General features: G+C 41.0%; 1 protein-coding gene across 1 annotated transcript; it reads right to left on the reverse strand.

The window, feature by feature from the left end:
• Positions 1 to 2,912: 2,912 nt before the first annotated feature.
• On the reverse strand, positions 2,913 to 21,649 carry IFNAR1 (interferon alpha and beta receptor subunit 1). Its single transcript, XM_052673863.1, has 11 exons — positions 21,511 to 21,649; positions 15,673 to 15,793; positions 14,792 to 14,985; positions 13,985 to 14,145; positions 12,774 to 12,921; positions 11,745 to 11,859; positions 10,774 to 10,976; positions 9,414 to 9,568; positions 8,505 to 8,658; positions 6,183 to 6,337; positions 2,913 to 3,872 (listed from the first exon to the last, which is right to left on the reverse strand). Exons 1-11 carry the CDS (start codon positions 21,590 to 21,592, stop codon positions 3,645 to 3,647), a joined length of 1,716 nt encoding a protein of 571 aa, XP_052529823.1. The 5' UTR covers positions 21,593 to 21,649; the 3' UTR covers positions 2,913 to 3,644.
• Between the last annotated feature and the right edge of the window lie 2,767 nt (positions 21,650 to 24,416).

The following is a 24,416-nucleotide window of genomic DNA, read 5'->3' on the forward strand; positions in this document are numbered from 1 at the left end:
TACTAGAACCTAAGCAAAGCTGACATCACCACCATTTTCTTTTTGAGTATGCCTTGCTTTTGCTGTCTTTGGAAAAAGGAATGAGCAAGGCAGCAATTACATCTGGTACCAATTATGAGATTCATTTTAAGATGCCAGAATCTGCACAACAAACAAAATTAATTAAAAGCATAGGATTTTTCTTTTTTTTGTTGTTGTTGTTATTGTTTCTCCATGGCAAAACATTGAGACATGGTCAAGCATAAGATAATTTGATTTTACATCATTTGCTATCGGATCAACTAGCTCAGACACAATGCTTGTATGGTGGTAGGTTGGCACAGAGCAGCGCTGCCCCTCCGCTCCCTGCGAGGAGCTGCAGCCGCCATCAGGCCTCCCCTCAGCTCCTCTGCTCTGCGCTGAGCACAGCCAGGGGCCTCAGCCGCTCCTCATACCCCTCCCTTCTAAACCCAAAGATACCACTAAAGGAACTGTCTACCAACTGTATTTTTAGCTTAAAGTATCAAGAGTCTGATTCTGAAATGAGATTTAAGAAAACCTTAAAAACAAAATCCATTCCAGAAGCAGAAGCCATGAGAAAGTCATGGCATACGTGACCAGCGTGCAAAAAATGGTTACCAGATGCTTGTTTCCTTCTAACTAAAAACCCCATGAGAGGAAGCTTCTGCTGCGCTGTTCATCCTTGTTCCAGATTATATTCCAAGTGAAGGAGACCACATTCCAACACATTCCAACAATATTTCATTGAGTAAGTGCTTCAGGTCTCAAATCCCATTGTTTTGACTGAGCTTGCTTACATATGTCAGTTCTCTACAGTCTACACAAAGTGTTTGGCTATTAACAGGGCTGTATCTGATCCCACAGTATAATTCTAGTGGAAATGGTCAAACGTAATTCCTCTTCAGATTTCTTCCAGACTAAAGAGTTAATACTAATTTTCTCTTGGAAATATTTTGAACAAGGAAAGAAGATAAACACTGAAAGTGTCTTATTCTTTAGAAGGACTTTGGAAACTGGAAAAAAAAACAAACAGAAAACCATGTGAATGCAGTTCCTCTATGCATTTGTGATCAACTCAACTTAGAAGCTAGGCTGCTCAACTTAGAAACTAGGCTGCTCAACTTAGAAGCTAGGCTGCTAAAGTTCCAACTTATTTTCCAGTAATTCTGGATACACCTGAAACAAGAAGAATGTGAATGCATCAGATATGTAAGAATTTATTTTTTCCTGCTTATTAGATATTATATAAGCAGAGTGAGCATTTCCATGATAAGGTTTTGTTTTTACTGCTTCAGGAGACGTTAACAAGAACCGGTTCATCTTGGAAGCACACTTTCTTTATAAGTGTGTGTACATTGCACATATCCACACAAATGTACATATTCATTACAGTTCATTTTCTTCTGTATTCTCATTTAAAAAAAAAAAAAAAAAAAAAGGTGCATTACTTGCAAATTAGGAATTCTGCCCATTTTGATTAACATTTGCTGTAGCCTTTGCTATCGGTTGAGGTCTGACAGCAATATTCCCTCCTATGAAATTGCTGTTTTCCAAAGCACCAAAACCTGGGGAGGCAAACAATGTCTTCACTGGAAATAGTTCACAGTTATCAAAACAATGTTCTGCAGTCAGCTGCTGAAATACCAGAGGAATCCTTTTCTCTAGATGGACATAAAAAAAGGTACAAAAAAAAAAAAAAATCCAGAAAACAAATAACACCCCTCCCAACCTTACTTCAGAAAAATGTTTAGAATATCTTTACTTTTGAAACATCCCCGAAATGAAAATACATCCCCAAGCCCTACTGTGGATATAGGTCACAAGAATAGCAGTCTGAACTTGAAGTTGTTCAGGGAAAAAAAAAAAAAATACCCAAGAAGGCCCATTAGAACATAAAGCACTATGAGGAACAGTTGCATAAACAATTTGCATTCTCACAGTGGAAAAGCAAATTTGACTTTGAAAGCAAGATTACTTTGAATAGACCGCACAAAGAGCCAACTTGATACTGTGTTTCATCTGCTACAGCCATCCACAGAGCGTCTTACCACTGACGGTGAGGTGCTGCCGTTCCCATTTGTCAGTTTAAGCTCTGACTCAGACAGTGTCATTGGTACTTCCATTCTGAACTGCTTAAACCATGCTTGTTCCCACGTAAGCTCTAATTAAGTTTTTATGCGATATTCTTCATGCAGTGTTTTTCTGGAAGGACAATAAGACAGAATCATGGGGATTTCCAATGTGCTATAGCTTCAATACTGCTATTTTGGAAATAGAACCAAGAAAGGGTTAAAGAAGTAAATGTGCAAAATTTATTAAGTTCTTCAATGAACAGCGGAACATGACATTTATAAAATTAGAACACATTTTTGAGATTAAAAAAAAATACAAAAACACCAGCAGTTGCTTGCTGTAATACACAATGGCCCACGTGTAACTCAAACCCAGTTTATTCTAAGTCCATTCTGTCGTAAAAAATAATCTATAAAAAATAAAAATACTTTGACAGAAGAAACTAGTATGCAGACAAATATAACTGCAGCATCTTTACAATTTGTACAAAGAGTTGGCTGTTGGAAAGAAAAGGCTGAGTTGGAAAAGCTGTGAAGGACAGTGTCCTTGCCATGCTGTTAGAAGGCATTTTCTAAATACAACTTGGATATTTGTACATACAGAATAAAGTTTCACATTCACAAATCCCATTCAGTTACAAGAGTTCTAACCTTCTGGTTAGAGAAGAAAAAAAAAAAAAAGAACAGGATATTCATCTTAATATGCCTTATCATCAAAGTAATTGTTGAAATATTTTTCAAAGTATTATTCAGTTATTTTATGTATTCATTGGCTGCCATTCCAAATGCAGCACAATGCAGTTTGACCATACCTCTATTTACAAAGCGCTTCCACTGTGATTTTATTTTCCACAGTGGAGTGCCTTCTCCCCACTTGGTACTTGCCCACTTTAACCAGTGCTATGGGAGAAGAGCACCCCAATACACAGCTTCACACACATGGAAGTGGGCACTGGGAGCACCTGGCAGCCATGGCTATAAGGAATTTTAAAGGGATGCTCAGAGGATTTGCCTCGTTGAGGCTGTTGTCTTCTTTGCTCTGGATACTTTCCAGAGCATACTTTGCTCTGGACTTACTGACTCAAAAAACACTGTCTCCAAGCAGCTGGAAGATGCCAGAGAAGTATTTGAAATGGTATTTGGCATCAATTTTCTTTTGCCTGCATAAAGATGATCTAAGGACTCTGTCAAAGTACACATTGGCACACAAAATAAACCTGTAAGAGAGAAATCCTTCTTGTGCAACACAGTAGGCTTTCATCAAGGTTATAGCTTCAAGTATACGAAGCATACAGATCTCTTCTCTGTATTTGGATAGTATTCCTTTTATCATCAGATGACTATTCAGTCAAAATGGTGTAAGCTACCAGAACTCCGTCGTGCTTTAACTGCAGTCAGCTGGCAGCAGAGAAGGTATTTAATTTTCCAGTAACAAAGTGCAGATTTGAAAACTTCAGAACAAGGATCCCAAAGTCATACAGTCTTCATTAGGCCAAAGACTTTCATAACTAAAAAAAGTTCAAGTGTTTATGATACTACAAGTCCCATCTTTGAATTTCATTTTCATAGAAGTTATAGTATGTCCTTTCCTAGTGCTTCTTCTGATCCTTTGCTCTGTGAGGTATTATCATCGTAAGAGTAATTCCCTGAATCTTGACTGCTCTGTTTGAAATGTCTGCAGCCTTTAAAATCATTCTGATTTACTTCTTCTGCGATGCTACTTTCAATTATGTAACAAATTTCTACTGGTTCTTCCGCAGCAGGCACAAATGGACTGCTAAAGAGCTGTCCTCCAAAGCCCTGCAAAAACAGAAGCGCAAAGAAAGATGAACATTCATATACAACACCTAAAAAATAACCCCACTTAACATGAAAGCCATACAACTACACTGTACTGTATCCAATAGTCACAAATTTTTCTACCTATAGCATGCAACCTGCTCTCTTAAGTTCAGGAATAAAAAGTTGTCACAAAATTTAGCTGCATTTATACATTGTTCTAGCAACCTCAACTCTTCTGCTATGTTTGCAGCTGTCAGTCATGTATGTAATCACAATACTTCATTGATTACAGCCTTGAGACCACTCAAGAAATAAAAGGAATGAATGAAGCAAGCTGCTACAGCACGACACCAAGCCTTACATAGCTCTCAAGAGTGCCGCTGTCTGTTCTATGTGCTTCAAATCTATTCTCTGAAATGGTTTTTATATCAAATAAATACACAATATTAATTCTGTTATCAGTATTCTACTGAACAAAAGAGCTAAAATGCTGCCTTACAAATTAAGGTCAGATTAGCCCTTGAAAACTACACAACTAGGGTTAAATTATAGCTGTGTTCAGAAAGCTCTGCACATTACATATCATAAGAGCCCCAAGGAGAAGGTGATACATTAGGAAGGCTACACACTGCTCAAGTCAGTGGTCTGGGAAACACTGAAGAAAGCTGTGTGAGGAGCAGTTCTGGATATGCTTCAATACAAAATCATGATTCTATTATACACTCACATTCTAAAATGTATCCACATTTATGTGTGGCTCTGGGATCTAGTGATCTAGAATGGGATCACTATTAAGTACTATGCCAAGCAGAGCTTGGAAACTGCATAATCATCCTTTTTGGGACTTGAACCATAAGGTCATCATGTCAAGAGATGGCAGACATTTGCTATATCAAAATTTCCTCCAAAGATTGAACTTGCATTTTTACCTCCTTTGAGTTTTAAAGGACAGGCAATAACAACAGTTCTTTGATCACTCAGCCTCTCAGATGATAAAGAGACACAGAAGATATGGCAGAAATGTAATATGACTTCCACAGAATACACAAAGCTGGACGGACGCTTCCAACATCCAATTCTCACCAGCTTCCTGAGCCAGATATGGTTTCTGTTTATTTTAGTAATGTTTCATTCAGTTCTCTTCTACAAAGATGCCCTTGATCCAATTAACCCTTCCTGTATCCCAAACAGTCTTATGACCAAGAGATCTGTAGGTCTGCCTGCTTGAAGATGCTTTTGTTTTGAATCTGGATCTTAATAAAACCATTCAATTCTCTCTAATTCTAATAATGAAAGAGCCAGAAAATGCTCTATCAACTTCTATGCATAGAACCACACGATTGTTTTGGTTGGATTTTTAAAGATCATCTACTTCCAACCCTCCCCGCTCACCATGGGCAGGGACTGTTAAGAGGTTGCTCAAGCCCCATTCAACCTGACTTTGAATGCTTCCATGAAGGAGGCATCCACAATTTCTCTGGGCAACCTGCTCCAGACGCTCCTCATCACAAAAATTTCTCCTCATATCCAATGTGAAACTATCCCGTTTCAGTTTTAAATGATTGTCCCTTCTCACTACAAGCCCCAGCATTTAAAAAACAAAACAAAACAAAACAACAAACATAAGGTGAGCTTACACAAGAGGCCACAAATTCAGAGCCTTCTCTAAGCCAAACAACCTGAGCTCTCAGCATTTCTTCACAGGAGAGGTGCTCCAGCCCTCTGACCATCTTTATAGCCCTACTCTTGAGATGTTCCAGCAACTCCATGGCCCTCTTGCATTGGGAGTCCCAGACTTGAATGCAGTACTGCAGGTAGAGCCTTATGAGTAAAAAAAGCAGGCAATCAACTCCTTGACCTGCTGACTAGGCTTCTTTTGAAGAACTCCAGGATATGACTGCCTTGCTTAGGCTGCAAACACACATTGCCAACTCATATCTACCACTAGTATCCCCAGGTCCTTCCTTGCAGAGGTGCTCTCAGTCAACTCCCCTCTCCAAGATACTCACGATTCCCTCCCAAAGAAACCTTCAGATAAACTAGTGAGGTGTAATGCAACAAGGAACAAACAAACTGGAAGCAATAAAAATCAAGTTTTATGCAGCAAGAAAATAATGTCAAGCTGGTAAGTGAAAGGATGTGAGTAAGTCCCAGTGCCCATTCTGTGTTATGCAGAATTCTAGAACATGTTACTTCTCAATTTTTCCCTTGGGCATTCCTGCATTTTGTTAAAAAGTATACAATTAACCTGTAAGACTACAAGATAACAGAATCACTTCTTTCTTTCCATTATATTTTCTGCTTAAAGAAAAATAAATCTCATCTTACCTCTATGTTCAGAGGAGTCCGGCATGAAGGAAAGAACATGTACTTGATTTTATTGTAGGCTTGATACAGGAAAAAAATAACCAGCAATGCCACAATCAAGACAACAATCAGCGCAGCTACAAATGTTGCTAAAATGATCAGAGGTAAGCTTTTACCTAAAGAAGGGAAAAAAAAACCCAATAAACCAAACACTTAGTCCAGGTATCCATGAACTAGTACCAAGATTGTAACAGATGTTTACCAAATCTGACACAGTGCTTATCATAGAATTTCGCAATCCTACATCACAATAGCCAGGCACGATGATCATTATGAAAATGATGTCATCCTTATACCTTAAGTAATTTCATTAAAATCACAGCACAAGAGATTTATCAAATATGAGAACACAGGAATCTGCATACAGGATCAGAACCAGGATCCAGTGATTCCCTCACTACCCGAAGGCAAGACAGAAAGGCTGCCCACAGACAACCCCATGAAGCACCTGATGCACACAAATCTGTTACCCTGCTGGCTCTGGCCCCAGACTACATAATCTGAAACTAATGGAAATACGGGAGTCAACGTTTCCATGTTATGGAAATTTCCATGGGTTATGGAAGGAGAATGAGCAATTAAAACAGCAAAGTTGGCTGCTGGCTTTTCAGTTAGGAAATGATTAGAATGGCCAGACTTGGAAGACCTCTGGGAGCACGAAAGAGTTTCTTTGACAGGAAAGGAACTCCTGTTCTAAGATTCAGATGACTGCGGCCCAGTCAGTAGGGAGAAAAAAGATCTAGCAAGCAACTTATCTATTCCTTTCAGACGAGTATCTAGGAATAAAAGAATCCCAAGCATATTCCAACTATTTCCTATACTGGTAATCTAGACACCTGCTCAACTTCTTTCACTAGTACAGAAACCTATTTAAGTACAGAAACCTATGTAAGTATAGAAAGATGAGATAAATTTCACTTCAGTGCTCAAAAACGATCCTGTATTCCTGTTCCAACTCAAGAACCATAGAAAGGCCTCTAACAGGCAAAGTTCAGTTCTAAGACTTAAATTTTGAACCTTGTGGTAGAAGAATAGAAAGCAGAACACAGCTTTTGATAGCAAAATATTGTCATCAAATAAACCTTTCAGCTGAATAGTCATAGGGTGTTCAGTAATTAAGTTCAAGAGTTCTGCAAGCTTCCTTCTATTCTACTCCTCTATTCTACTTTGCAACATATTCTCTCTATCAAACAAACCAACTGAAGGGAGATTGAACATACTATAATAACAGGAAACACTTTACAAATAACCTAGATGAGACAATCGGGACTTTTTAATCTCTATTTCCAGTTAGTACAAGTGATCAAAGAACAAAAACATTCCACACAGATATAAGAACATCTGGGAAACACATGGCACGATCTGTGTGACTTTCTATCCCAATATGGAGGCTGGAACGTACTTCTTGGTCTTTAGTAGTTTAAGTTCAATAGGGCAATATGGGGAAATCCAATCTTTAACCAGTTGAACAATTAAAGAATTTATTTTATGAAACTAAAAAAAGGTAACATTTAATTATTTTTAGGGTTAATAAAGACAGGAAGTGAGGACTATATAAATCACTACGTCCCAGAAGTTTATTATGTGAGAAAATAATAATATGACTATTAAATTTTCTTAGTATCAGTTTGCATAGTTCTTTATTTCTACTAGTGCTAAGAGCTCTTACTAAAAGACAACAAGCCAAATTAAATTCAACAGGTTAACATGCCCTGATGTTGACTGAATATAACCCATCCTCAAACCTATTTTCATTGTGCACACAATGTGCAAACAAGTCAGTAGCGAGTCTGAGTGTTTTCATCTTTATTTGTCCCCTAAAGTGCCCCCTCACACTTTAGACTAGGATTTTTTTTTAAATTAATTCACAAAATAATTAAGACAACTCAAGAATAAAATGCTCTTAAAAATGTAGCACCTAGAGATTCCCTGCACCCTCATAACCATATTTAGGAAGTAATGGACATTAAACTGTGCTATTAAGAAGCTGGAATTAGGTTTAATTCATAATCATTACAGTGACTATTCTGAGACAATTTCTAAACTCAGATGTACTGTGGAATAACCGCAATGCACTTTTGTTGAGGTCAGAACAGAAGTCGTATCAGTACAGCAACAGGACAGAACACAGCAGCAGTGACAGACCTCTGCCCAATGGGTGCTGACTTGGCAAGGCCGTTCCGTCGTGCTGCAAATACTTCCTAACTAGCAAGGACTGCAAAGGCCGGTGAAGTGCTAACAGTTTCAATTCTGTAGGTGTAACGAGTCCAAAGTTCATCCTACCTCCAGGTGTTCCAATGCATTCCTCTTTGCTGAAATCACTGCTTTTGTTGTAAGCTACTGAGAACGCTTGTACTTTCACACAGTACAAAGTTGAGGGTGTCAGATCTGAGACTGTCGCTATTGTCTGTTTTGTTTCTTTCATTTTTACTTCCTCCTGAAAAAGAGCAAAGTAAGGTGCACATACGTATTGTAAGAATCACTCAACCAATCAAGAGTTTTGGGCTCTGCTGTAGAAGTAATTCTGTAAGTAGCTTTGAATAAAACAGAAGAACCACGTAACTCTAAAGCAAGCCGATTCAGAAAACATTGATTGTCAAAAAGATACCATTTTCACCATACCAAAATTTTGCAATCAAAACTGATGTACTGTGTGCAAAATTAAACTCCTTCCAGTTACTGTTTTCCTTTTCCCACAAGTTTATACACACACATTTCCCGATTACGATAAAAATATTTTGCTCTAAGAACACTTAAAGACTGTGAGGAGATGTATTAAAACATGAACTGGAAACATCCATGGCTTCATTATTTTATTATACATGTAGGTATAAAACTGCAAATACAGAAATAAGCATTTGAGAGGCAAGAATCTACATTAGGACAAGACTCCTACAGAGATACTGTAAGAAAGAAACCTCTGTTCAAAAGCAAGCCATTTGGCAGCTTTATGAAACTCAGAGCGTAGCTTTACAAAATCATTACACTGCCACGTGAATGAAAAAAGATCAAAATCACCTCAAGTTGTAATGCTAGACTTTTTAAAAGAATCTTTGACAAAAACAAACAGGCACCATGACTGGCACACCGTGTACGTGCCTCTTCTGAAAATAAGCTTCTTGAGAACTTAAATGGACTGCTCATGTCATAGCAAATTGCATACACTGTTTTAAGCACTTGACGATTTCATACCTCGTTATCTGATGAATTCTTCCAATACAGAATCTGGTAAGATAAATCGTAAAGGTCACTCATGATTTCACTCTCAGGTCCTCCTGGAGGAATAATCTTGACATGGAGCAAAACATCACTGATGTCCACCTTTATATCAGGAGGGCCAATTTCATCTTCAGACGTTAAAAAAAAAAAAAAGAAAGGTTAAAAAAAAAAAAAAAGACTGACAGAATAGAAGTAACAATACTGAATAAAACACAGCCATTTAAATCTATGAAATTTTTTTAAACGTGTGTTTAAAACCCTGACTTGACTAATAGTTTCACCTGTACACATCTGTATGCATCAGGGCAGCTCCGAAAGCACTGCCTCCTATTTTACTTTGTTGACCCATGACAACAGAGGTGGATGTTGGCGGTATGGCAGTAAAGGCTGAACCTTCCCCCCAATCTGCCATTACATGTTGTTGTCATGTGGCACACAGCAGCAGAGGGGCGGTTTGACATAACGGCGTTTGACACAGAAGTGTGTATGAAGCAAAGGTGTGTAACTGAATTCCTCGTGTGTAACTGAATTCCTCTGTATGGAAAAAATAGATCTCACTGATATTCACCGACACTTCAAGGGAAACCAAAGACTGGATGCGAGTACAGTGAAGCAGTGGGTGATGCATTTTAGCAGTGGTAAGAGACATGAAAGACAAGCCATGGACAGCCATGCACAGCTGTCAAAACTACAAAGCATGTAGTATGTCTTAATCAGCTCATCCATCATCAGTATCTACAGAGGAGCTACAGGAAAGAAGGGGTCAGAGTCTTTAGCAGGGTCTGTGGTGATAGAACGAGGGGAAAAGGCTTCAAGCTCAAAGAGAGTAGATTTAGGTTAGATATAAGGAAAAAAAATCTTTTACGGTGAGGATGGTGAGGCACAGGAACAGGTTGCCTGCCCAGTGATGTGGTTGATGCCCTGTCCCTGGAGACTTTCCAGGTAAGGCTGGATAAGACCCTGGGCAACCTGATATCTTTGGGCCAATGAAGGATGGGCCGCATGGGCAACATTTTCCTAGCAACGATACCATCATAGCAGCTGTGAAACAGCAGGTCACATGAGCCACCTCCACGGCTGCAGACATTTACAAACAAAGCATGCAGGCCCTTGTTTATCAGTGATGGAAGCATACAGCTAACTGTGGTGACTACATTAGAAAAATACTGTTTTGTAGCTGAGAATTCGCTCTATCGAATTGTGTTACTCATCTTTTTATCTGTGGTACTTTCCATGGAATTAAATAGGAGGCATCACTTTCAGAGCAACTCATGTAGCATCAAGTACAAGTTGGCTGAGAAATGAAAAAATTTAAGAAAGAATATCTCCTTACTCGTTACCAGAGGATCTACTCTTATATCTTTAGACAAACATGATTTATTATATTCATTCGTGGCCTGCACACGGAAGTAATGAGATCCCGAAGTAGGCTTGATGACAGACGACAAATTGCATTTCATGTCAGTGATGTTCTCACATCCTGATACCTTCCGCCACTTCGAGGAATAATCATCATAAAGGCTCTTTAGGTACCCACTGCAAGAAACATTTCAATGTCTTTTTATGATGTAGGGCCCACAAATTTAAACAAACAAACAAACAAACAAACAAGAAAACTAGTTCTTCTATTTATAAATGAAACAATGAAGTCAATTAAATCAGGAAGTACAAACGAATGCCTTACTTAATCCTCACTAGAAAAATTTCCTGTTGTAAAAATTTTTACAATTCAAATTCAGATTTTTCAACGAGTTCTATGAAGTTATTTTTATGTCACGTTGAAGGAACTCCAAAACAATGCTGCTCTTGATGAGCTCTCTCTCATCATTTTGATGCTAGTCACAGTACTTGTTCCACATACAACTGGATATTAAGATGCATGCATTTAGATATGACATTTTCTTTTTCAAATGCTGGAAAGTGACCAGAAGTAATCAAATACGTTGATAGTTGAAACCTTGAACAACAGCCTTTTGCTCATGACTTCTAGTCATCTAATTTCTTCACATTTAAAAAGGTACAATGAAATGCAAACTTCTTATCTTATAAGAAATGCTACTTAGAATACATAGAGTAGTCAATTCCGCCAGGTAGTTAGCACTCCTAAGATAAGACTAGCATTCAGAAGTTCTGAATTGCTGATTGCTGTATGCAATCCTTTAAAAAGCCACTAGATGAATTCAGTGCTTCACAGAATGTGTTGAAACACACTTACAAAGTATTTAACTTCTAGCAAGCATTTGCAAAAGACAGCATATGCCATTTAGAACTACACTACAGAGAGATGGAAATTGCTTAACTCACGTGAGATACTGTACGGTATAGTTCACATGTTCTTTATAGTGATTATCCCAAAGCAGATAGAATTGCATGTTCAAAGCAAAAGCTCTCACATTCGTTGGACAAAGAAGGTCATTTACTGCTCAAAAGAAAAAGCAGAAGTTACTGGGTAGTAATAAGCTTTGTATCACATACAGCAATTCCTCACTGAGCGAGCATTCCTCACACAAATGGTCATGGTACACATTCAGGAAGTTTACAGAACCGTAAAACAAACAAACAAACAAACAAAAACAGTTATGTTTGAATTATAAAGATGACAAACTGATATGCTGTATATACAACAGAACGTAAGCCTTTAACAATAAAAGCATTAGTTTAGTTCACTACAGTTAAAATGAAGGAGAGGTGCATGGAGATTTGTAGAAATAAACTAGTCCAGCAGTGACTTGCCTAGGAAACTATGTGAAATATACACAAACAAACACAAAGCAGTTTTGATGCATCATCCACTCAATCTAGAGTTTAATTTTCTACATTCCCACACTGTAATTTTTCCTGAAACACACATTGAGGAATACTTAAAGACACTTGAACAGTGCACAAAAGAATTTAAGTGTAGACGTGCAAAGCAAGCTATTAATTGCAAGCAAGTTGCACACAGGAATTCTTCAGAATCTGCAAAAATAAAGTCCAAAAGGCTTGCATAAAAGACATTTTTCTAAGCCTGGCTCCACTTCATATGCATTCATTCATTACCTAATACACAAAAGTATTTTATTGTGTCAACACATGCTTCCCTTTCCTCTTGATTCAAAGTCACAAATCCAAAAAAAATATCTAGTTTTCCAATACAGAGAAAGTAGTGTTCACAATCCAAATCACTGGACAGAATTTGCCTCCACACGAAAACCTCTGTGTACTATAAAAACTTCTAATATCAATAGGCAACATTTTACATTGGTTTAAAATAGCAAATTCTAAATAACGTGTGATGATTGCTGCTATAGCAAAGAAGGAACCTGTTTGAAGTAAGATGACTTCATACTTTACCTTCATGGGTGGTTTTTATGCAATGGATCGGACTGAACAGGCCTTCTTGATAGTCCAGAAGAATAATTGCTTGAACTTTCAAACAATAGGTAGTCTCTGGAGCAAGACCATCTATTACATCCATAGGTAAAATCTTCTGATTTCTGACCTATAAGAGAGAATTGTGAACAGTATATGAAGATAACTGCTCTTCCAGATGAGCTGATTTTCAAGTATCCCTTCCACCCACCAGGTTTCGGTCTATTTGTACAATATCACAGGAGCATAGGATGGTTTGGGATGAAAAGGACCTTTAGGATCACCTAGTCCCAATCTCCTAGTGTAGGCAGCGATATGTCCCTCTGGACCAGGCTGCTCAAAGCCTCATCCAGCCTGGCCTTGCATGCCTCCATGGAGGGAGCATCCACAACATCTCTGGGCAACCAATGTCTGTTCCAGTGTCTCAGCACCGTCACAGTAAAGAATTTCTTCCTAACATCTAGTCTCAGTGTACCATCTTCCAGTTTAAAGCCATTTCCCCTTGTCCTGTTGCTACATGCCTTCACAAGAAGTCCTTCCCCAGCTTTCCCTAGGCAGTGCTAAAGTAGGGAACAAAGGACGATACGTGTAGCTGATTCAGCGCTGAAAGGAAGTTTCTAACTTTGCTCCTTTACATACGAAACTAGATTTCCAGTTTCAGGAATGCAGCACGGCTCTGGATGAAACATAACTGAGGAATTCAAGTGCACTATGTTCATTGAACAAACACTTCCTCCTCTCCCCACTTGGCTGACCAGACATGTCAGACACACAGCTTGTACTTTAATTATAAGAACTCCAGAAGATCAAATTAGCCTCTTATCTCACCCTTACCCTTCCCTATCTTTATCCTACTGTGTGTCTTCCCACTGCCTTGAACTTTCTTTCCTTTCCCTATTCCTGCTGGCTGACAGTAGATCCTGCTCCAGTTCACGTGAGATGGTTTCACTTCACCCCTCATGCATTAACAGCTGGCTCTGGGAATCAAGAGAAACGTAGCAATTCTCATAAAATACATAACATAGTCCTCTAGAAATACAAACACACAAATTAAAAACAATTTCTCAGCCACATTGCAACAGTTGTACTATTATTGTGTAACTAAACAAGCTATATATTTAAACAATTCAATTTTAGAGCATTCAAAAATTAAGGCAAAGGTTATGGTCAAAAACATCAGAATATAATCATACCTTTTCTACATTGGATGAATTTTCCCAGATAACTACATTATATTTAAAAAGCAGAGGATTTAGCCACATTTTTCGGACCTGATTTGCTTCTGGAGGAGAAACCTTAATTTTAATGGCTCCATTTATGGACTGCAACGCTACTTCAGGGGGACCAATCTGAGCTGCAAATATGAAAAAGTCAAGTGTGACGAATGTTTAAAGGAAAACAAACCAACATTTAAATTACATTAATAATACACAGCTACTGTGATTTAGTATCTTACTTTCAACTCTTTCAATGCTGTAACAAAACTACAGGAATTGCCCACAGAAACTTAGTTTTAATTCTTCTCAGGCAGTAACTCACAGAAATCTGACCTAAAATATATGACAGTGTTGCCTGAAATTAAAATGCAGTACTACAACTGAACATTTTCTGTAAAGGAATGAAAAAGCTGGGCTGTATTTTAAAATAAGTAAGGCAAAAAACTTAGCTCAAACAAATCAATCCAGTAGTACTGCACAGTAGCCTTCCTTCACTATCCTATAATGAAAAGCCAAGAGGTCAGTAGATCTCCAGGAAAGCCCATTTCAGGGAGGTTTTATGGAATCTAAAAAGACAGAGTGATAGTAAGATCCCTCAGAAGAACAGCACCACCATCAATATTTTTCCCTTTCCAGAAAACACCTGTAAGTACCTTACATTACTTTAAGGTTGAAACAGTCACTAATTTACACTGTTGTAAGCGGAAGAAACGACATATAAGCCACAATAAAGTGCAGAAGGACATTTAACTAGATATGTTGCTATGTGTAAGGAGCTCATACCTATTTCATATGGAATCATTTCAAAAATGCTAGACCATGGAGACTTGTCTTCCCTTCTTTCAGCCCTTATGCGCATGTGATGCACATCGTAGTATGCAGTTATTGCTGAAGAAAAGTCACATTCCGTGTGACTGACATTCTGACAACCAGATAATTCCCTCCATTCTGGTTTATCTGTCTGAACATCATCAAAGCTGCGAGAAGAAGATAAAATAAAATAAAAATCAAAGCAATCTAAATCCTCAGTTTTCTTCACCTTCTTCTAAATGCTAAGAAGTATTAGTTTGCCTAGCATTTAGCACCAATTACACCGGTGCTGGTGATACCTATTTTGTCAGCCACAAGTTGATACCACCACTTAATTCATTACTTTAATCTAGCACTTTATCAGTTTAACCTCTTCACCCAAGAGTATCAGACTGTGCATACTGATAGCTAATCACTAGGTTTATTCAGCGTGTGAACACAGTGTTTGAGAACAGCAACAAAGAACTGTCAAAATCCAGAATTACTTCCTCTCTCAAATTTAGCTTGTGTGTGTTGAAACAACCTAGCTCAAAAAAAAGGAAAGAACCCCCAAAAACAGAGAAGAATCAATACATTTGAAAACTACATTTCCAAATGTACCATTTTATTGCCCAGTATTGAGAATTATTACTAAGTGTGCTCTGTGTTTATAACACATCCCTATCAGTAACAATCTAATTTTACATGTAAACTAGAAATATGAAGGACAACTCTTGGATTCTATGTCAAGAAATATCCTCCTAGCAGTTTTATGTGGCAGCATCAAGAAACATAAATCAGTCAGTAAACCAATTTGCTCTTCTGTAAAGCTCCAGGTCTGATACTTTGTGGCTCAGCATGAAGCTACTACTTACTACTGGTATTGTGCTGAAAACGTCACATTGGTACCATCCCCAGTGTAGTTCCACCTCAGGGTGAAATTTGTATTTACAGCATAAACCTGAATATCCTGAGGACTCTTCAGATCAGTCTGGCCTATAAAAAAAAGACAATATCAAGCTATATAAGGATTGGGATAAGTAATTCTGACACAGTATAAGGAGAAACCACTTTTGTTAAAAAGAGTGACAGTGAAATAATTATCCCCCTACCTCCCTTTCAAAAGCACATGCAGTCATAACATTCATCACATGAAGTTCACTGCTACGGGTGATTACAAGCAATCTGAATGCTTTTATGCCATATTTTATTGGTTGGATCCAACATCTGGAGCTCAGCTGCAAACCACTTGGGACTGACCTAATGCTCTCATTTCACAGCTGTGGAACAGACACTGCGTCAGACTTTGTGCCACACATTACAGCCACAAAATCAATGCACGGCCTTGAATATAACTCCCATTCAGTGAGGTTTCCTCTCACAGCAGGTTTTCTACCTCTCTTAAGTCCTATGTTTTCTTTTACCCAAGGAACAGCACATAAAATGACATATGGAGGGCAAGGGTTAAACCTGAGGACACGTATAAGAGTGATTAAAATGTCAAGGGAAAGAGCAGTCCACGAGAGAAGAACTAACCTCTGTCAGGGAGATAGCTAACAGGAGGCAATATTAGATATGGATTAAAAGTGTACAAACTAAAATCAGGAAGCTTTGTGAAAAAAAGATTACAGATTAATCACTGAAATGAACATTTCAAAAGGGTTTTTTTTTTTTTTGGTGGGACGATATTAGAGGAACAAAGGGAACATTTGTCAAAAAATTTGCTTGTTCAGTAGGGGTCATGCTGGCACATTGCCTTCATATAAATCTAAGCAGTATACAATCATAGAATTGTTTAAGTTGGAAGGAACCTTTCAAAGGCCATTTGGTCCAAACCTCTGCAATGAGCAGGGACACCCGCAGCTCCATCAGGTGCTCAGAGCCCATCCAGCCTGACCTTGAGTGTCTCTAGGGACAGGGCATCCACCACCTCTCTGGGCAACCTGTTCCACTGCCTCACCACCCTTACTGTAAAAAACTTCTTCCTTTATTTAATGTAGACCTCCCCACCTTTACTTTGAAACAATTTTCCCTTATCGTATCACAACAGGCCCTGCTTAAGAGTCTGTCCCCTACTTTCTTGTAGCCCCTGTACCACAGGCTATGCTTTTACCCTATCTAAAAATGGCATATAACAGCATTAACTATATTTGGTAGTTTTGCAGAAGCTCACTATAGGAACGTAATCTCCTTCAAAAGCAGCAGAATGGGTAAGGAAGCACACTGGGATGAGGACGTTAGCTTACATACACAACTTTCCCTCCCTTCCTCTTCTCCCTCCCCACCCATGGGTTTTATTGTAAGAGAAACAGTTCAAAAGCTTTTCCAACCATAGCGTAGGATTGAAGGCTGGTATGATGTGGCACAGGAAAGCGTGTGATGTTTTGGGAAATGGACTTAAGTCTATCACAAAAGATGCCAAGCTATACTTCCTCACAGGAATTGCTGCATTTTGAGGCCTATCTGAACAAGCAAGTTCACAGCCAGTGGCAGAAACCATTCTGGTATAAATTCTCCAAATCCAGAAGAGAAGCAAATCACTCTGAACTGCAACGCAAGCCTTTCTGATGGTTGGATAGTGAATTCAGAAGGAACAGGTTTAGTAACAGGCCCAAAAACAGATTATCATGAGCTTCAGGTTTGATTGCCTCTTTTCTCTGGGAACTTCCTCATGCAAGCTGGAACAACACTGACCCCAGCTTGACACTGATTCTTTTGTAATCCTCACAAATTGCTGGAACCAGGCACTAAGAGCTGCTTTCAGAGGCCAAGAAGCATCAAAACAGGCAGCTCTGCTCTGCACAAATGAAACTGCCGCTTCATTGAGCACTTCATCTGTAGGACTTCCTCCCTTTGGACTGCATGTGCTCAACTCTTGCCTGGTTTATGAAATGAGTCAAACACACAACCTCAGTGCTACAAGCTGCTGTCCCATTATGCTGCAGGTATCACAATGTATTTGCTGCTGTTTTCTTTCCTGTTCTGCTGCCAGCTGCTGCTGCAGACCAACACTGAACCAGATGGCCTTTTGGCTTCAACAGATGCAAAATGTAAATACAGAAACAGAACACTAAAACCCCACAGCACTCGTACATCTGTCCTGAATGTGATTAGGCATCTTCCTCCACGTCCTGGCTGGAAAAACAGATTACTACTTTACAAAGCTCTCCTGATCCTCAGAGGCAAACCTGACAACTCGATCTAACACCTTCACGAGGAAATCAAATTTCTTATGCGAGCTTAAATAACTATTCATTGAAGGTTCCAAGCCCCAGTTATCCTGCTCACTCCATCTCCTGCTTTCATTTTCCCATGTAAGTAAAACGTACTAGCTTTGTGAATAATTATCATTCTTGTCTTACACATTCTCTCCAAACAAACTCCCTTGGAACAACGTAACTCACCAGCCACAGTGCTATAGCTGTGTTCTATAAATGAAGACCAGCCTCGCAGAAAACGTCTCAATCTTTTCATTCTAATTAGCACTGCTACACCCCAGCACTTTTCGAGTTTCCCCCAGTATTTCAGGTTGATTTAACATTGTTCTCAATAACACAGATGTGCATAGGCGATCCACACCTATCCTTTCGCACAATAATCCCTACTTCCAGTGTTTTGTGTTTGCTTCCCTAAAGGAATTATTTCCTAAATTCCAATAAAGAATAACCATGGAGTCAAGGAGTAAATGCAGCAACACTTGATTCCCAGAGAAATCTCAAGATTCAGTTAGAAACCCAGTGTGCAAAGCAATACTTATTCCAAAGGCTCTGATTTCTTTGCTTAATTCAATGACAAAAAGAAAGCACCTCTCCCCAGACCCTCAGTTTCTTCACTACCAAATTAGTTCAACATTCCTATCTCAGGGAGAACAATCAACCAAAAAACACCCTTTAAAGGTCATCACAGAATTGTTTGAGTTCAAAGGAATCTTTCAAAAGCCATCTGGTCCAACCCCCCTGCAATGAGCAGGGGGACAAACAGCTTCTTTAGGTGCTCAGAGCCCATCCAGCCTGACCTTGAGTGTCTCTAGGAACGGGGCATCCACCACCTCTCTGGGCAACCTGTTCTACTGCCTCACCACCCTTACTGTAAAAAACTTCTTCCTTATATTTAATGTAGACCTCTCCACTTTTACTTTGAAACAATTTTCCCTTATCGTATCACAACAGGCCCTGCTTAAGAGTCTGTCCCCTACTTTCTTGTAGCCCCTGTACCACAGGCTATGCTTTTACCCTATCTAAAAATGGAATATAACAGCATTAACTATATTTGGTAGTTTTGCAGAAGCTCACTATAGGAACGTAATCTCCTTCAAAAGCAGCAGAATGGGTAAGGAAGCACACTGGGATGAGGACGTTAGCTTACATACACAACTTTCCCTCCCTTCCTCTTCTCCCTCCCCACCCATGGGTTTTATTGTAAGAGAAACAGTTCAAAAGCTTTTCCAACCATAGCGTAGGATTGAAGGCTGGTATGATGTGGCATAGGAAAGCGTGTGATGTTTTGGGAAATGGACTTAAGTCTATCACAAAAGATGCCAAGCTATACTTCCTCACAGGAATTGCTGCATTTTGAGGCCTATCTGAACAAGCAAGCTCACAGCCAGTGGCAGTAATCATTCTGGTATAAATTCTCCAAATCCAGAAGAGAAGCAAATCACTCTGAACTGCAACGCAAGCCTTTCTGATGGTTGGATAGTGAATTCAGAAGGAACAGGTTTAGTAACAGGCCCAAAAACAGATTATCATTAGCTTCAGGTTTGATTGCCTCTTTTCCACTGCCTCACCAATCTTATGGTAAAAAACTTCTTCCAATCTAAATCTCCCTTCTTTTAGTTTGAAATCATTTCCTCTTGTCCTCTCTCAGCAGACTCTTACCTGGAGTACTGTGTCCAGGTGTGGAGCCCTCAGTACAAGAAAGACAGAGAGATCTTGGAAAGGGTCCAGAGGAGGGCGACTAAGATGATCAGGGGGCTGGAGCACCTCCCCTATGAGGACAGGCTGAGGGAGTTGGGCTTGTTCAGCCTGGAGAAGAGAAGGCTGCGGGGTGACCTCATTGCAGCCTATCAATACCTGAAGGGAACCTACACCCAGGAGGGGAGTAAACTCTTCAGAAGGGCTGACAACAGCAGGACTAGGGGAAATGGATCCAAGTTGAAGGAGGAAAGATTTAGGTTGGATGTTAGGGGGAAGTTCTTCACAAGGAGAGTGGTTAGGCCCTGGAACGGGCTGCCCAGGGAGGTTGTGGATGCCCCGTCCTTGGACGTGTTCAAGGCCAGGTTGGACGGGGTCCTGGGCAACCTGATCTGAATGTGTACGTTTGGTGGCCCTGCTAGGCAGGGGGGTTGGAACTACATGACCCTTGAGGTCCCTTCCAACCCAGGTGATTCTGTGATTTCTGTGATTCTGTGTCTATCCCTTTCTTTCTTACAGACCTCTTTTAGCCTCTGAAAACCTACTCATCAACTTTCCACATATTTCAGTTCCCTGGTATTTGCTATGAATCGCCCATGTGAATACAAGAAATAATACCTTCTAGCTTGTGGTAACACATATGAAGGGACAGAGTTTGCTGAAGATGGCAAGACTCACAGTGCACTGCTGTTACTTACTGATAAGCCCGTGGAAGGATTCACCACATCAACTAATTTCCGTTTTGCAGCCCTAGGAAAAGCAGCTGTCTTATAAACTTCTTCTGAATCTTTAAATACTGTTTTTAAACCAATTGTCAAACTAAAAGTTGAGATGATACACCATTCATCTCAAAAGGGAAACATTCTAACAGAAATGATTACTTTTGCTCTCCTATCTGAATTATAAGGGCAAGCACAGTGTGAAAGTACACAATTACATGTCCTACTCCATGACTGCTGCAGTGCTGCCTGCTAGCAGCTGTAAGGAGCTCGGCAACAGCCTGTCACTTATCATGTGTGGGTTAGAATCTACCACGGAAACTCTGTCTCAGCCTTTCAGCACCAGGCCTGTTACGTGTGGGTATGGAAGACAGAAAGAAAGACACAACCAAACACAGCAGAGGCAGCCCGACTGCTGCTGACTCTGCGGGCAGAAATGGTGCTCTAAGGCAGCGGGGTTATCACCAGGGCTTTGAGACTGAGGAACCGCTGGGCAGAACTGAGCAGAATGTGCCAGGTAAATGCAGCCCAGCAGCCACTTCTATACACAGAGGCAGCACATGGCATGCCAATTACTTTGTGCACTCTGTGTGGGTTAACTGAAATAGCTGCAGGTAGCACAGCGCTGACAGCCCGGGTTGGAACTTGGAATGAATTCACAAACCAAAGGGCTGGAAAGGGAAAGAGAAGTCGCGGAGCTGCTTTTCCACCCCGGCCCTGCCCCAAAGGCACAGTGCAGACCCCAGAAAGCAGTATCCGGTCTTCCGTCATGTTACTGCCCGTGAGATCATGTCCTGAAATCCAGCAGCGTTGTTTCCCTCGATTCCCTACTTACACTTCAGGCTCCGAGGCGCCTTCGCAGCAAGTTAACGGGATCCCGAAGCCCGTTTCCCACACACCGACTCGCAGCACGCAGACACGAAACAAGCATCCCCCCCTTCCCGCCTTCCCCTAAGCGCCCCAAAGCCCGGCGACGGCAACCGGACAATCTCGGAGCGAGGGGCTCCACGGCCGCGCCGCCCCCACCTCGCTCCAGGCACGGCTCCAGCTGCCCCCCCCGCCGCCGCCGCGCCATGCTCACCTGCACAGCGCGGGGACATCACGACCAGGAGACAGAGCAGCACAGTTGCTGACGGCCCCACGACACACGCCGTCCCAGCCATCAGCCCGTGGCAGCACTCACCCGTACCGGAAACCTCTAGCGACTGCGCATGCGGTCTGCCCCGCCCGCCAAGATGGAGGCGGTGCCGTGCGGGTGTGTTGTGAAGTTTGGGTGGCCGTAGGGGCCGTTCATGCAGCTCAGGCGAAAAGGGGCTCTTGCGACAGGGTGCCCGCTACTGCTTACTGACGAAGAACATTCAGGGAACCTCAAGACGGATTGTGTCACACACAGAGAAGGAACCAATCCGTTGTTCAACAGTTAGGCCTGTTTCATAAAATTATAGAATCATTAAAGTTGGAAAAGACCACTAAGATCATTCAGTCCAACCACCAGCCCACCCCCCCCCGCCCACTGCCCACGTCCCTCAGTGCCACATCCACACGGCTCCTGAACACCTCAGGGACGGTGACTGCACCACCTCCCTGGGCAGCCTGTGCCACTGCAGCACCGCTCTTGCTGAGAAGAAATTGTTCTTAATATCCAACCTGAACCTCCCGTGGCACAAGTTGAGGCCATTCGCTATTGTCCTACAACTGTTACATGAGAGAAGACCCCTAACCTCACCACAACCTCCTTTCAGGTGGTTGTACAGAGCAATAAGCTCTCCCCTGAGCCTCTTGCTCTCCAGACCGAACAACCCCGGCTCCCTCAGCTGCTTCCCGTCAGACTTGTGTTCCAGACTGCTCACAGCTCCGTTACCCTTCTCTGGACACACTCCAGGGCCTCCATGTCTTTTCTGTAGTGAGAGGCCCAAAACTGAATTCAGCACTCAAGATGTGGCCTCACCAGGGCCGAGTACAGAGGAACAATAAACACCCTGGTCCTACTGGCTGCACTGTTCCCCCCCTGGGCAGCCTGTTCCAGTGCTCCGTCACCTCACTGTAAAGAAGTTCTTGCTCACATTTGTGCAGAACTTCCTATGCTGCAGTTTCCGGCCGTTTCCCCTTGTCCTGTCTCCACTCACCACTGAAAAGAGTCCGGCCGCACCACTCTGCCCCCCACACCTCAGATATTTATAAACCTGGATCAGGTCCCCTCTCAGTCTTCTTTTCTCAAGGCTGAACAGACCCAGTTCACTCAGCCTTTCCTCATAGCAGAGATGCTCCAGGCCCTTCACCATCTTTGTGGCCCTCCGCTGGACTCTTTCCAAGAGATCCCTGTCTTTTTTGTACTGGGGAGCCCAGAACTGGACGCAGTACTGCAGATGAGGCCTCACCAGGGCAGAGTAGAGGGGGAGGATCACCTCCCTCGACCTGCTGGCCACGCTCTTTTTAATACACCCCACAATGCTTTCAGCCAAACCTGTGGATAAAAGTGTTCCTAGTTGCTCTTGATGCATTTTCTGCTGTGGGATGCTACGTATACTCAGAGCATGCTTAATAAGCCTAAGCTTCCAATGCCATGGAAGAAACCATCCTACAATCAATGAATTGGAAAGGAGACCAAAGCCCACCCACCCCAATCCCTCCCATGGGCAGGGCTGCCCCCCACAGCTCAGCTGCCCACGGCCCCATCCAACCTGGCCTTGAGCACCTCCAGGGATGGGGCACCACAGCTTCTCTGGGCAGCTGTGCCAGCTGTGCATAAATGTAGCTTTGTTCTGTTTGGCCTGTAGCTTTTAAGAAATACTTAAGGATTGCTAAAGGGTAAGATACAAAAATCTTTGCTTCTCCAACCGGTGAGCAACCAGTAACCAGAATGCCATTTTTGTTTGTTCATCTGCCACTACTGCTGTTATTTAACTGACATTAAGAATTCTTCTTTTTAAAAATTACAGTGCAACTCCTCTTAAATGCAGATTTGAACAATGGGGACCAAGAAACATTACTAGGCATATGATCGACGACTGAAGACATAAACCAGTGAAACAAGTTGAGAAGATGTATGTGCCAGTATAGTGCCACCTGGAAGACAGCCATTGATTATACTGCAGAAAGATGCCTGTATCTCAGTCATATTCCACATGTTCCCAAAAAGGTGAGTAAAAATGAGATACTATGAAATTGGTATTGTCAGAAACATCAAAACTAGATTAATAAGAAAAAATCAGTGCCATTTTTTTCTAACTGTGCATATGAAATCCAGAAGATATTGATCCATGTAAATCACAGAATCATAGAATCAAAGAATCATAGAATGGCTTGAAGGGCCCTTGGAAGGGCCCTTGAAGACCATCCAGTTCCAGCTGCCTGCCATGGGCAAGGTTGCCATCCACTGGGTTATTGAATGAATGTATAGCTTTAGCCAGATCGAGGATGTAAAAGCTGCAAACCTGTACTATCAAAAAGACTGATAATTAAGAGTAGTCTGATACAATTACAGTGAGGATTTATAAGATGTTGTGAATAACCATGTCGTTTGAAGCGTACGTGTCTAATGCCATCTGGTGTGCTACAAGGACAATTTCTTGAAAGAATTGTGGAGTTGTTAAGCAATCAATGTATGCTTAATTTCAGGTTTCTACTGTTAATTTATTTTGATCGATAAATATGCAATGCAACACACACGTAATGCAGAAGTGTATTTATTGTGTAGCAGAACGGAGCGATCAACAGAATTGTTAGGCTATTAAGTACCACTCAGTAGGAGCCGTCACGGTCATCATGTGGCATAGTGAACAGGTAATCAGTGAGGAGAAACTGTTGTAATGAAAATAACGGAGTAGGACATGATCTATCAAATATCATCAGCTTCACCACAACTTCCTGTGTAATTTTGTGTAAACAGGTGTTCTTTCTGACAAGGGCTATTTATCCTTTTCATGTAACTGAAGAAGAAGAAATAGTGGAAGACAGCTACTGTCTGATAGGGTCAGACTGAGCCTG

The sequence above is a fragment of the Tympanuchus pallidicinctus genome, unplaced genomic scaffold, assembly GCF_026119805.1.
Source record: "Tympanuchus pallidicinctus isolate F22 unplaced genomic scaffold, pur_lepc_1.0 scaffold14, whole genome shotgun sequence".
NCBI lineage: Eukaryota > Metazoa > Chordata > Aves > Galliformes > Phasianidae > Tympanuchus > Tympanuchus pallidicinctus.